At 52.2% G+C, this 12,596-nt stretch overlaps 2 protein-coding genes across 2 annotated transcripts; both read right to left on the reverse strand.

The window, feature by feature from the left end:
- On the reverse strand, window positions 1–2,387 carry V2A60_008602 (uncharacterized protein; the record flags this gene model as incomplete). The annotated part of the gene is made up of 2 exons (XM_083259874.1): window positions 1–2,081; window positions 2,195–2,387. The coding sequence occupies 2 exons, from the start codon at window positions 2,385–2,387 to the stop codon at window positions 1–3; spliced, it is 2,274 nt and encodes a 757-aa protein (XP_083116000.1).
- A 5,489-nt stretch (window positions 2,388–7,876) lies between these two features.
- On the reverse strand, window positions 7,877–9,054 carry V2A60_008603 (uncharacterized protein; the record flags this gene model as incomplete). The annotated part of the gene is made up of 2 exons (XM_083259875.1): window positions 7,877–8,114; window positions 8,180–9,054. The coding sequence occupies 2 exons, from the start codon at window positions 9,052–9,054 to the stop codon at window positions 7,877–7,879; spliced, it is 1,113 nt and encodes a 370-aa protein (XP_083116001.1).
- Window positions 9,055–12,596: the final 3,542 nt, after the last annotated feature.

Consider the following 12,596-nt stretch of genomic DNA (forward strand, 5'->3'; position numbering starts at 1 on the left):
CTACGTCGACACTTCCACGCTGCCGGTCCAGAAGAAATGTGGCGCGCCGGGTGGAGCGCGTATAGTGCCATCTTTTCTATTGCACTGCAGATCCTCGTAGTGTGCGCGTCCAGTGGCGCGGTGCTCCTTCAAGGCACCGAGCACATCTCGCATTCCAGTCACGTCTTGCAGCGCGGGGACAGGGAGCTCACCAGGCGGCATTAGGGCTGCACGCCACGCCGTATGGAAAACGTATGACTTTTCGGGAACTCCTGCAAGGACCTGATCTGGGGAAGCCGGCCCAACACCCTCGCACAGGATGTCATGATTTAGCACCAGCCGACGATAATCGTTGATAATGGGGTTGCTATCAGGCTGCAGCGGGCCAGCCCATACTTGCAACTCGAATCCACATCCATTCCACTCGTCGCGGTATGTTCTAAACTCTTTGTTGTTTCGGGAGGGTTCTGCACCAACATTTGTCGCTCTTGTGCCGTCAGTGCCCAGGCGGCGGGCACTTCGCGACCCTGCCTCTAGGGCTGGGCGCGTAGAGTGGAGGCTCTCATCCTCGAAGAAGCTGAATCCCTTCTCCCCGCTATTCATGAGCTGTTCTGCGTCGAGATCTTCGCCCCCAGCAGTGTCTTTGCCCGGATTGTCCGGTTCAAACTCCAGTCGGAGACGTCTCAGACCCCTCAGTATGCCCGGCGAGCGCCATGACGACGCCCCGGCAGAGTTCTTTACCTCAAAAATCGCCCGCTCTTGGATGGACAGCAGTTTGAGGAAATGAAGCAGGCGCTCAATCAGTGGCCCAACCGATCGCCGCGGTATACACGTCAACGTCAGTGACGAAAGACGGGGGTTCATGTCCGGCACAAAACGCTGCGGGTAGGCCTTGTCAACTCGAAACAGAATACAAGTCTCGGCAATATACAGTCTAGCCAATGCGGAAAATCCATCGGCAGTCAGAGTAGGAATATTGGTAACAAGTGAGTGGTGAATGCGTAACGAGCGAAGATTGGGAGAGTATACGGGTCGGAAGATGTGGGATAGTCCTACAACGCCATGGAGCAATGAACCACTAGGCCAGAACTCTAGAGAAGAACTGTGAGGTGGCACTATTGGCGTAGAATCGCACGCAAAATACTCGATTTGTCCATTGGATGTGCGGAGCAACTTCTCAATGCCACTGGCTGAGATTTGATTATAGGAAATATTCAAATGGGTGATGCCTCTAGAGTTGCGATACGCGTCTTCGACGTGATAATTTGTGGACTGATGGCATAGGACGCGAGTTGCTCCATCTACCGAATCTGAGCGCAAGGCACTTCGTCCATCAGATCGAAAAACCTGACGATGGCCGTGTAACAAGCACGGTTGTGCGTCGTACGTGGGAGCATCCAAGTGATAACGCTCCGGGCTGCTGAAGCTACCACTGAAAGGGGATTCGTCGATGAATTCGAATGGACCATGGATGGCAGTACCATAGCCTGAAGCCGAGAGTTTCCCCTCGACTTGGAAGTGAGCGGGGGACCGCAGGGATGTGGCGGGGAAACATCTCCCCACCAAAGGTTGTAAAATGCTATCTGTGAGCCTATTGTGACTCAAATCCAGGCTCCAAAGCCGCAGCCTATACAGTTCGGCCAAGCCCACAAAGATGGCATCATCCAGTTCGCGACAAGCGAGCTTCAAAATTCGCAGGTCAGGAAGGAGTGAGGGCTGCAGCATGGAAGTTACTGAGCCCGGCAGATTAGATATGTCTAGGTAGACCAGTTTCTGTAAGGAGGTCGAGGTAAAAAATGTCCCAGGGAGCTGGGTGGAGCAGTGCGAGATGCTGAGGAGCAAGGGGGAGGAATGCGTTTTCGTAAGGTTGACGAGAGAGTTCGGGTCGATCTCGGTGTGGTTGTCGAGCAAAAGGACGTTGATTCCAGGTAGTAGCTTTAGTGCCATATGCAGGCTGTGGAGAAAGCGGGAGTTTTGGTCCGTAGCAAATTGGTAACACTCATTAGCGAAATCGCGAAGGTCGAGGATCCGGGCCAGGCCGCGGGTGGATAGACGGACGTCCCCGAGTTTGACAAATGCAAAATCGAACCACCATATAAGATCTGTGACGGTAGCATTAGAAGCGGTACAATGGAGCAGACAGGCAGCCGCAAAAAAAAAAAAAAAAAAAAAAAAAAAAAAAACAGGGCCGTGGCATGGCAACATGGCTACTGACCATCATCGGGTGGTAAGCCGCACCGGCGAGCCGTGGCAAGAATGTCTATCCACAAGCGAGGTGCAAAGACCTTCCAAAAATGGCGGTTGACCAGGCACAGAGCATGATAGTCGGCGGAATGAATGTATGGGGCAGCAAAGCCTAGCCAGTCAGCGCGAGTGGTGGCCTCCTGGTACGACGGCAGCGATGTCATGCTATGTGATGGACAGGGCACACATCAAGCGACATACGATCGGTAGGGACCTTCTGAAGAGTCGAGATACGGCGAAAGCCAAAGTGGGGTCGACTGTGCTCGGAAATCGTTTGAGCACTCGAGACTTGGTTTCTGATGCCACACCAACGATGCACAGTCAGTTTCTTTCTCCTGGATCCCGGCGATGGACGGTGACCAGCTCAACTGCCCCTTCCAGTCAGCATGTGGAAAGGTTGAGAGACCAGTGCACAAAGCAAATTCAAAAGGCCAGTGGGCAGAAGAAAGAAGCAACCAAGTCTCGACAATTGGGTGATGCAAAAAGAAAACCCCCGGGTATTGCGCTCCGTCAAGATGCAGTAGGCTGGGAGGCTGGCGTCGGGGTCAAAGCGAAAGTTGGTCGTTGCTCGCGGTCCTGATTGGGGCCTGAGTGGGGGGTGTGATGGGTGGTGTGCGAATCCCAGCAAGCAGAGAGTAAGGCCAAATGTTTCCAAGTCGTCAAATCAGAATGTCAACTGAAAATCAGATGGTCTGGTCTCAAAAAAAAGGTATCGCAGCGATGTGGGCTTAAGGCGGGCGGAAATAGCACTGAGACTTGCACAAGGTCGGCGACCAAGTTGACGCTAAATGAGGCAGTTCCAGGAGAACGGTTCGGAGAGGCAGGTTGCGAGAAGAATCAGATGGCATTGATGATGACAGGTCGACTGTTGCAAATGTGGACGAAAGTAGGTTTGGTGATGCCGGTGCTGTTGCTGATGCCAGTGCTGTTGCTGATGAGGACAACCAACCCATGATGACGCTGACGATGTTGAGAGACGGCAAAAGATGGGGAGGAGCTGAGCCTCACAGTCACGGTACAGCCACAGTCAGGCGACCCTGTGGCTGTGGCGTTTGGGGGCGGCAGGCGTTTGTGCGGAGCCCGGCGAGGTACTTTTGTTTAGAGTATAATCACCACCTGATGGCAAGTACCTGCCAATTCCACCCGCCCGTAGCTGTCAGCTGGCAGCCCCGGTGGCTTGTTCTGTCCCCGTCGTACTGAGTACTGGTCAGTGGTAGGCCAGTTGGCCAGGTCTACGCCACAGTCAAAAAGCCACAATATGTGGCGCTGGTCCACGCTCAACTCCCCAACTTCAAGCCACTGGCTTTTGGCCCTTGTCGACCATTTAATCAAATAAAGCCCACGCCAGCTGCATGATGAAATGTCAAGCTGCATATTCCCATGTCAAACTCTATTTACGCCAATAATAGTCCGGGTGGCTGATATCCTTGTGTGAGACAACAGCCGAGAAAAACAAAAGAGCTTGCAGGGTGTGCAGCGCTGCTGCGACACTCCAATCGCGCTCCAGCCGAGCAACCTGTCGTTTCTAGAATATGACGTGTCGAGAAGCGCGCTCGCAGCATATTCAAGGAACATTTGTCATGCGCGAGCGACGTATCAGAAACCAGACGGAACGATGGGAACAAATACCGCAGTAGCACGTGGATTCGTAGAGGAAAAAAAAAAAAAACACGCGCGCGCGGAGGCCAACCTTGCGCCTTTTCAATTTACGACGCGAGCACCTCGAGTGAAATGCGCTCTGCAAGGTACACAACTCGCAAGCGAGGCGCAACTCGTCGATGTGATGCGCAGCCGAGTCCTCCTCCCACCTGCAGCATCTGGACAGATCATGCATGTCTCTCACTCATCACAGGGATCCCCCAGTTTCCTGGCGCCGCCGGAGCCCCCCCCCCCTCTCAAGCCAAAAAAAGAAAAAAAAGAAAAGAAACCAGAGCACGGGACACACTTGTTAACAGCCGCCTGCATAGGCGGATCGGAAATGGTCAGAAAAAGAAAAGAAACAAAAAAGGACAATGTTGGTAGAATTTCCTTTTTTGCGATCCACCGTCTTCTTCTTCTACGCTTTAACCCCCCATGTGCCTTTTTCTGTCGCGCAAAGAAAAACAAAAACAAAAGGCAAAAGAAGAAAAAAAAAAACAATTAAACAACGCAATTGCGGCCGCCGCTGTTCATGCAACCTGGCTGGGATACGACAGCCATTCCGACGTTTAATCTGGTGCTTTTGTGTGGTCACCGATCAGCAGATATAGCCTTGGCACCAACAACATTCAGTCGGCTTCGGTCCGGAAAAGGGTTCACTGTGACATCTTTGTCCTCGTAAAACCGTGTTTGTTTTCTTACATGTCTTTTGCAGACTGTCTTTGCCGAGTCATGCTCGGGCGCTTCTTGCGTTGGAGGATGCGCAGTCATTGGTGTTATTCCAGAACGTTACATAGAACGTTACATTACAATGATCTGATCATAAAAGCCCAATATAGGATGAAATCTATAAAACTGCCGATATTTGTATTACTAGTACGGAGTAAGTTGGTCGAGTAAATGAAAACCAATGCCAAGTACATCCACACTAATAAAGCTCGGGCCAGCAGAAATACCAAGCAACGCCTCCTCGATTCATGATCGTAGTCAATTGGCATGTGATGTAATCAGACTTGGACTTTTTGGTGGTTTGGTGCCCGTTCGTGTTCAAGCTGGGCCCTGGCTTCCTTGGAGTTCCAGTTGCCTGGTTCTGTGTGCCACCCCCCCCCCCAACCCCCCCAACCCCTGCATCGTCCTTGGAGCGGCTGGGCAGCCAGGGGCCAGTCATGTCTCGATCCATCTGGGTTGGTGGCTATCGGTACTTTTGGTCTGCCTCTACTAATATGGAGGTGTTGAATATGTAATCCAAACCGTGTCGAACAGAAAGCACTCTTGCGGAGGGGAAGCGGCGCACAAATCACGCGCGCTACGCTGACTAGGCTCTTGAACTTTACAACACAAGCAACAAGTTGACAGTCACGGCGCTTGGTGTGTGCGCCGCTCAGACACGACGAGGTTGCGAGGAACTGTGTGTCGCCGCTCCACCGAAGCGAGAGTAGAAGACCTACTCAGTAGCAGCGACTAAAGGGATCGCCCATCCGCCGCCCGTATGTACATAAGTTGCCACGTCGATGTGGTGACCGTCCCAGACGTCCTACCAGTACTTGCTTGGGGCACCTCGTTCAAAGTACGGAACTGTGACGCGAAACGCCCCAAGGACCGCAGCGGGGCTGAATCGTCCGGCACTTGAAAAAAGACTAGAGGGGAGCAGAAGAAGAGGAAGAAGCAAAAAAATAGTTGTTGTACGCTAATTGATGGCTCAGGTCACTCACTACTCCATGTTCCAGATATGGCAAAGGTGAGAGGAATCCCATACCTCTTGGTCGCGCGCAGTGATGATCTCTTTTCCCCAGCCGTTCGTTTTAGGGGATTTTGGGCGGGGGGATGACTAGGACATACGCCTCACTGTAATCTCGTTTCCCTTTTTGAACGAGGTTCCTTGGTTGCTGTTTTGGTGCGGAATAAGGAAAAAGAAAATACGGGCTTCTCTGGCAGCTCGATCGGCTTGGGGTTACAATACGCATGCTCGAGACAAGACCAGGCTCCTCCCCACTCATGAAGAAGAAGCAAAAAGGAGTTCAAGAATTCCGCCCATGGCGCTCACCACAGCCTGGGACGGGCGACCTGTCTGTCTGTCTGTCTAAGTCAAAGAGCAGAGAGTGCGTGCTTGGGTGTCTCAACTAGGTCGATATATTACAGAGTCTACGCCCCTCACTAGCAAAAAGAAAAAGAGACTACACTCATCTTGGTGACACCAGGTAAGAAGAGGGGGGGGCGTGTGAACGAGATCTGAGACAATCCAGCGCTCTGGGGCCGGGCTTTCTCGCCTTTTTCCTCCTACTATGTAATAATCCCATCTCGCACTCTCTCTCCCCCACCGTCCAGCTGGTACACGCCACCGACGCTACCCAGTAGCTTTGCCAGTGGCGTGTTTATTAGCTCTCCGATGGCCTTCTTTCCAAGCTGCCACACCCCCTGCAAATGTCTTACATCTTTCTTGTTCGGTTCTTTCTGGTTGGCAAGTCGCGCGAACCCCCCCCAAGGGGCTGTCTGTGTCTCTCGATTTGCATCTGCGTCTTGAGGAGGGCTTGCCACTGTCTTGTTTCTTTTTCTCTACTGGTGCTCGTTTCAGAACCCGTGTCCAACTCTCAAACTTTCATTCATCCTTGGAAGTGAGAAGCTTTTGGGCGAGATGGAAAATGCCGTCGACCCGATAGATACACACTTCCGTCCCATCTGTGGTGACAATGTGTCGGTTGGCCCACACACACTTTATACAAGGCTATCAAATGACGGGCGACGAGCCGCATACTGTTATACCAAGCTGCAGGCTTGGGTTCCGCTTTATGGCATGTCTTTATATAATTTCACGAGAACAAAAAACCCAAACAACGCTTCTTGTATTCCTGCCATGTCCTTGTACTTGTGGTGCCCGCCAAGACGTAAAACGGGTAACCGACTCTCATTTGCTGACTCGAAAAAAATGTCATTTTGTCTTGGTACCTCGCTCGTCCTTGTTCAGCGGATTCGAGTCAGCAACTCGGTATCTCGGTTTACTGAGTAAGTAAGAGACGGCATGATACAAGGTCGAGCATGCAAAGACGACAGGAAAACAGGCAAAGAAGAACTCAGACATTGTGACCAGCAAATTTCATTTGTGTGCAAGGTCGTGCTCATTGTAAAACTACATTACAGTTATATACTAAAGAGTAACAAGCTATCCGCTTTTTCCATCAATCCAAGCCAGTATAACGCAAAAAGCTAGCAGCCAGTCAAATATTTCCCATTATCCATTTGAAACCAACGTTTCGTCTTGCAGTATCACTTGGTGTTATTCAAACAACACTCAAGCATCCTTTTTGCTCATCAAAGATCACATATTTACCATTACCCAGCTCCGATTTGGACTAGAACGAATACGGAGAGCCTCGTGGGAGATAGACCCAATCAAAGGATTCCCACTCCACTAGAACCACCATGTAAAGTTTTGTCCAAGAAATAATGTAAGAAAAAAAAAACGGGCAGTAATGGACCACCGAATCGCAAAGAGATGCGCCGCAAAGCAGAGTAAAATCCCATATCACTCCCACCGGGTGGATATCAATTGCCGTAACGCATGAAAGACAAGAGAAAAGGACAAGGTGCCGGGAAAAAAGAGAAAAAAAGACACCTGGTTGCGCCGCTGCAGAAAGCAAGAGAGTTTGGCATTATTTTCGCAGTTGTACAGGGAGAGCCATGGCTGTGAGGATTCAGAGGGTTGCAGTGGTGTGTCTGTCCCTCGGCCCCTGACAGTCATGCTCTCTTGATGGGTATCGCCAAGCGTATGGCGAGCACGACAGTGTGAGTGTCAAGAAGCCAGACGTGGAGAAATGATGCACCTCGAATGTGACGGGTGAGCTGCCACGCGAGTACTGACTGAGTAGCTGCACGTCTCAGGCTCAGGCCACTGTGATGAGTAGCAGGCCTGGCCCCGCTTTCACGCACACAATGGCCATGCGCGCGAGAGTGCAAGCATCTCTTCCTCATCTCGTCTCGCTCACACACTCAGACCGGTCTAGGATGCCGAGTCATGCACTCAGTAATCATCGTGCTTCTCACCCCCCATCATCTTGGACTTGGGTGGGGCCCTGCGTTTGCGGCTGCGCTCTTCTTGCTCGATAATGGGGACAGCCGCGGGAATGAATTCAACGCCACGATTGCGGCTGTTGGGACGGGCGTGCAGCTTGCGGTGGTTGTTCAGGTTGTCTTGTCTGTTGAACTGGTCCTTTCCACAAAACTCGCACGAGAAACGGTTAGGTCCCTCGCCGTGGAAACTATTTGCGTCACACATTAGTCTGGGTGCGTCAGGGCATCTCGAGTGCGTAGTGCAACAACATACGTCTGCTTGTGTCTCTTGAGGTGCTCGTTGCGGCGGAACGCCTTGTGGCAGCCGGGGTAGTCGCACTTGCACATGGCTCTGCGGACGACATCGACACCGTTACCATCACCCTTGTCAGAGACCTTTCTCGAGGCGCGGATCTGGGCACGCTGTAGCTCAGATGTCTTGCGTTGGATCTCATGCACCATCATCTTGCGGTGAGCACGGAGACTGCTAGGTGAAGGGGGGGCGCCCTGTAGGTAGAAGCGGCCAATGGGGGACTGCGAGTGGCGCTCGAGGTCAAGGGACCCGAGGCTGTGAGAGGGGAGGCTCTTTTGCTGAGGAAAGAGAGCAATGGGGCTGTCATTGGCACACGACCAGGTTGATGAGCTGTCACCAAGGTCCGAGCCGGACAGGCTATGTGTGGGTGTCATCATGAAAGAGCCGGGGCCCATGGCAGCCTGAGGCGAGATGGCGTACATGTTGAACGAGTTGGCGGGCGTCAGTGAGCCCATGGCCTGCTGCGAAGGCATGTTCATGCCGGGCATGAACTCGTAGTCCGGGTGAAGGTGCTCGACCTTGCGAATGGGAGTGGAAGGCAGGACCTCGGCGAAGCCCATGTGCTCGGGCTCAGGCTTGACGTTGCCAAACATGAACTTGGGCATGGTGGCGGTGGACGGAGGAGTCAGCTCGCCAGTGTGGTGAGCGGTGGCGAATGATGCATCAAAGTCGAGATGTAGCTCGTTGGGTGTAGATCGTCGAGATGTAGGCGTAAAGGGCTCGCAAGCGGACGAGGCGGACGAGAAGCTGGTGTTGGTCGACGGGCAGGTCATGGCCTGTGAGTACATGCTAAAGTTTTCGTCCATGTCGAATGGGAAATCCGGCTCAAACTGCATTGTGGCGGCCATTGAAGAGATTGTATTAAAGAAAGTGCAAGTTGAATGGATGAATGATGAATGGACGGATGGACGGATGAACAGATGGACAGATGGATGGAAGGAAGGAGGGGAAAGGAATGTGTAATGGATAAAGACGGTCGACAAAGTTCAATATCCAGGTCAGAGGCCCGTAGTAATATAAAGGAGGGTAAAGAGCAGGTGAGCGAGAGAGAGAGAGATGGACCTGAACAAGAATGCAGTTTTATTCGGAGAGGACGGCGGCCCCTGAAGATATACTATCCAGGTGGAATGAGGTGTGGAGGAACTTGCAGGCCGGACTGAGACAAGAGAAGGTGTGCAGATCGCCCCGCGAGAATCGTGAGTCTGCTGAGGTCTGGCAGGATGGACGGGCTTTGGCAGGGTTGGGAGGGGAGTGCAATAGGTCGGAGGAAGGGTGTGTATAAGTTCCAAGGGTGTGTATAAGTCAAAGGGGCGTGTTGGGGGAGGGTGTGGGAGGTTGAGATGGGGTGTGGTCCAGCCAAGGAGTGGATCGCCAGTGAGTGTGTGAGTGTCTCTGGGCAAAGGCCGAGACGAGAAGCTAAAATATGTGTTGGAAAGACGCCGAGAGACACGACAGTTGTGGATTCCTTTTTCTTGTCAGGTCAGGTTCCCAGCCCAGGGTGGAATGGACTCGACGATGCAGCGGCGCGGGAGGGGGGGGGGGGGGGGGGGGGACGAGGGCCAGGACGAGGACCAGGACGAGGGCCAGGGGGGGGGGGGGGGGTTGTTTGATGGGCCAGGTTGCTCGATCAGCCGATCCTACGGTGCTCAAGGAGGTAGAAAAAGGCGCGGCCAAGGGCTGGTTCCACCGAGACTATCGACGGTAACAGATGGAGTCTTTGCCTGTATAGCCAGAGAATTCGCCCTCTTCATGTCTCTGTCGTTCCCTCGATAACGTCTGCCTACGGTCGGCCCTGGCGGTGGCCCTTTTTGGGGAGGAGCAGGAGGAGGAGGAGGCTAGTTAGTTGTCCGAGGATCGAAAAAGGGAGAGAAAAGAAAATTACGAAGCGGGCCTCATTGGGAGGGTTTTTTTCTCAGTTTGGTTTTCCGTAGCTGTGGTGACGTCGAGTAAGGCGTTGTCGAGTAGGAAGTAGAAGAGCCGGCTGTGCATGTTATTCGCGTATGCCGCCAAGCAAGGGCTGGTTACATGGAAAAGAAGGTCAAGAGAGGTTCGGGAAACCATCAGGTACTTTGCGGCAGCCGTTCCTCGGTCGTATCAGGCGGGACGGAGTGGTTCACTGGATGATGGTCCTTTTTTTTTCCTTCTTCTTCATTATTACTGTTCATTCTTTGTTTATTTTAATTTTCTCCGTGGTAGCACGTTTGAGTGAGTCAAGTCGGTTTTCCAAGACGCCAAAACAGAAATTCGAAATACTCCGAAGCAAAGAGTCCATCTTTCTCCTCATTCCGGTGTCTGGAATAAGACGCAAAATGCCCAGTTTTTGAAGCGTCGTATGTGTATGTGGGTGCATGCCACCACCACCACCACCGCTCCGTGCTAACCAAACCAGCCCGTCGTTTGGTCCTTTTTCCTTTTCCTTTTTTTTTCTTTTTTTGTTTCCCACCATCTTGGACCAGTTCATGCTTGCTTGATCATGCCATTGCAGGATGATGTATGGGCTGCAAGCTTTTGCAAAGGCGTCTTGGCATAAAAAAAAGCAATAAACCAACCTTTTTGCCAACAACAATGGGCAAAACGACTAAACTACTCCGTACTCCGTACGCAAATGACAGAAAGCGGCTTAGCCTAGAGCTACACTAGCTGGGCTGGCCCGGCCGGCGGCTCTTGATGATGGGCGAACGCAAAAAAGATCCACCATCCAGTGCGAGCGCGCATCATCACGGGTTGGTTGGTGGATCGGATTCGCGGCGCCGCAACGTCGGGAGCACGCTAGCTAGCGCACCACCAGGCAAAAAGAAGCTGAACGGGTGGCTACTGCTGATTACTGACTGATACAAACCAGCTAGGACAGCCAGCCAGCCTGGCCTGGCCTTGCCGGCGGCAACTGGCGGATTGCCCAGGCGGCCAAGCAAAGACTGCGTGTGGCTGTGTTCGTGCCTGGTTTCCAGATACTATTACTGGTAGTTATGTGCGTCTGGCTGGTGATGGATGGGTTTGGTCAACAGGGCAATACCTTGCCAGATATGCTCTGCAACGGCCCGAAAAAAAAAAACGTGTCAGGGATCAGAACCGTTACGATGCTTGATTCATTGCGCAACTTGCATATATCGTCTCCCCCCCGTTATAGACCCTGCTTACCAGTCATGCGGGTTGTCATGCTGCCATCATGTACCAGTATGTCCAGCGACTGGGACCAACCTAGCACCAGCCTCTTCTTGTTGATGACCCATAACTTACTTATTAGTTGTGCATTTTTCCTCCGCATACAAAGGGCCAGCTAACTGATTTTCGCACCAAAAACCTACGCAGTACGGAGTACTTTGCACTGTGGCGTCTTTCTCTCCCTCCAATACACCGCCCAGGGCGCGTGCAAATGGAGCAACAAACGGGAGCTCCGTTGGTTTGACCACGGTCCTGCCCAGGTTCAAGTCCACCGAAAAAAAAAACCCCCCTCCGAAAAACCCGCTGAAGCGCCCACTGCAACGTGTGCTGGAATCGGTCCCTGAAAGGCTGCCTGGCTCTCCCCCGCTCGTAACCGTCGCTACCGTCCCGCGATGCTCCGCCGCGCCGCTCGTGTCCTCCCGCAGCCCATCTCTATCCAGACCGCGGTCGTGGCTCGAGAAGTGAGAATATGGCAGTCTTTTGTCATTCTATTCGGGAAATTTGTCACCCGTCCTGCAAATACATTGTCACCGGTTACATATGAGACAACCCGATTGTACTATTGAGCCATCAGTTGCGGATATGGTGGCGCTGTCGATGGCCTATTCTCACCTACTGACTTGACAACAGCGAGGAGGGGTATCAACTTTCAAAATTGTTCACCAGTCCGAACATTAATAATCAACACTAATAATGCCCCATGACCATTCTCGGAAAGAAATTCTGAAAATTCCTTGGTTTTTTTTTTTTTCGACTACATCTCTCATAGTAATTCTTATACCAAGTCTTTATGAATCTTTCCTTGCCTCAAATGAGTCTACTGAGTAGCTACAAGTCTGGCGAGACGCCCAAAGCCACTCTTTGACATGGAGTTTATCTGACCCTGATCCCTGTCACAACTCGCCTCGAGCTCACTCTCTTTTTGCACGTCTCATTACCTTGCTCGATTTGGCTTATGTCGGTATCAGCGAATATAATACAGGTCGTCCCAAGTTGTCCAAGGCCGCGCCAAGACGAGATTCTTCCCAATACCAGGTACCAGTAGAATCAACACAGCTTCATACTATAGCCCAGCTCGTCTATATAGATCTCCGAGCCTTGCATGCTCCATACATCAGGCCATATTGCTTGTGCGTGGATCTACTACAGCTAGTTGTAGGTCCACAGGCCTGGCACAATACTTGCCGATAATTGACAACAGCTTTGGGGGGGCAGG

This window comes from Cordyceps javanica, chromosome 6, assembly GCF_051103115.1.
Source record: "Cordyceps javanica chromosome 6, complete sequence".
NCBI classification, from domain to species: domain Eukaryota; kingdom Fungi; phylum Ascomycota; class Sordariomycetes; order Hypocreales; family Cordycipitaceae; genus Cordyceps; species Cordyceps javanica.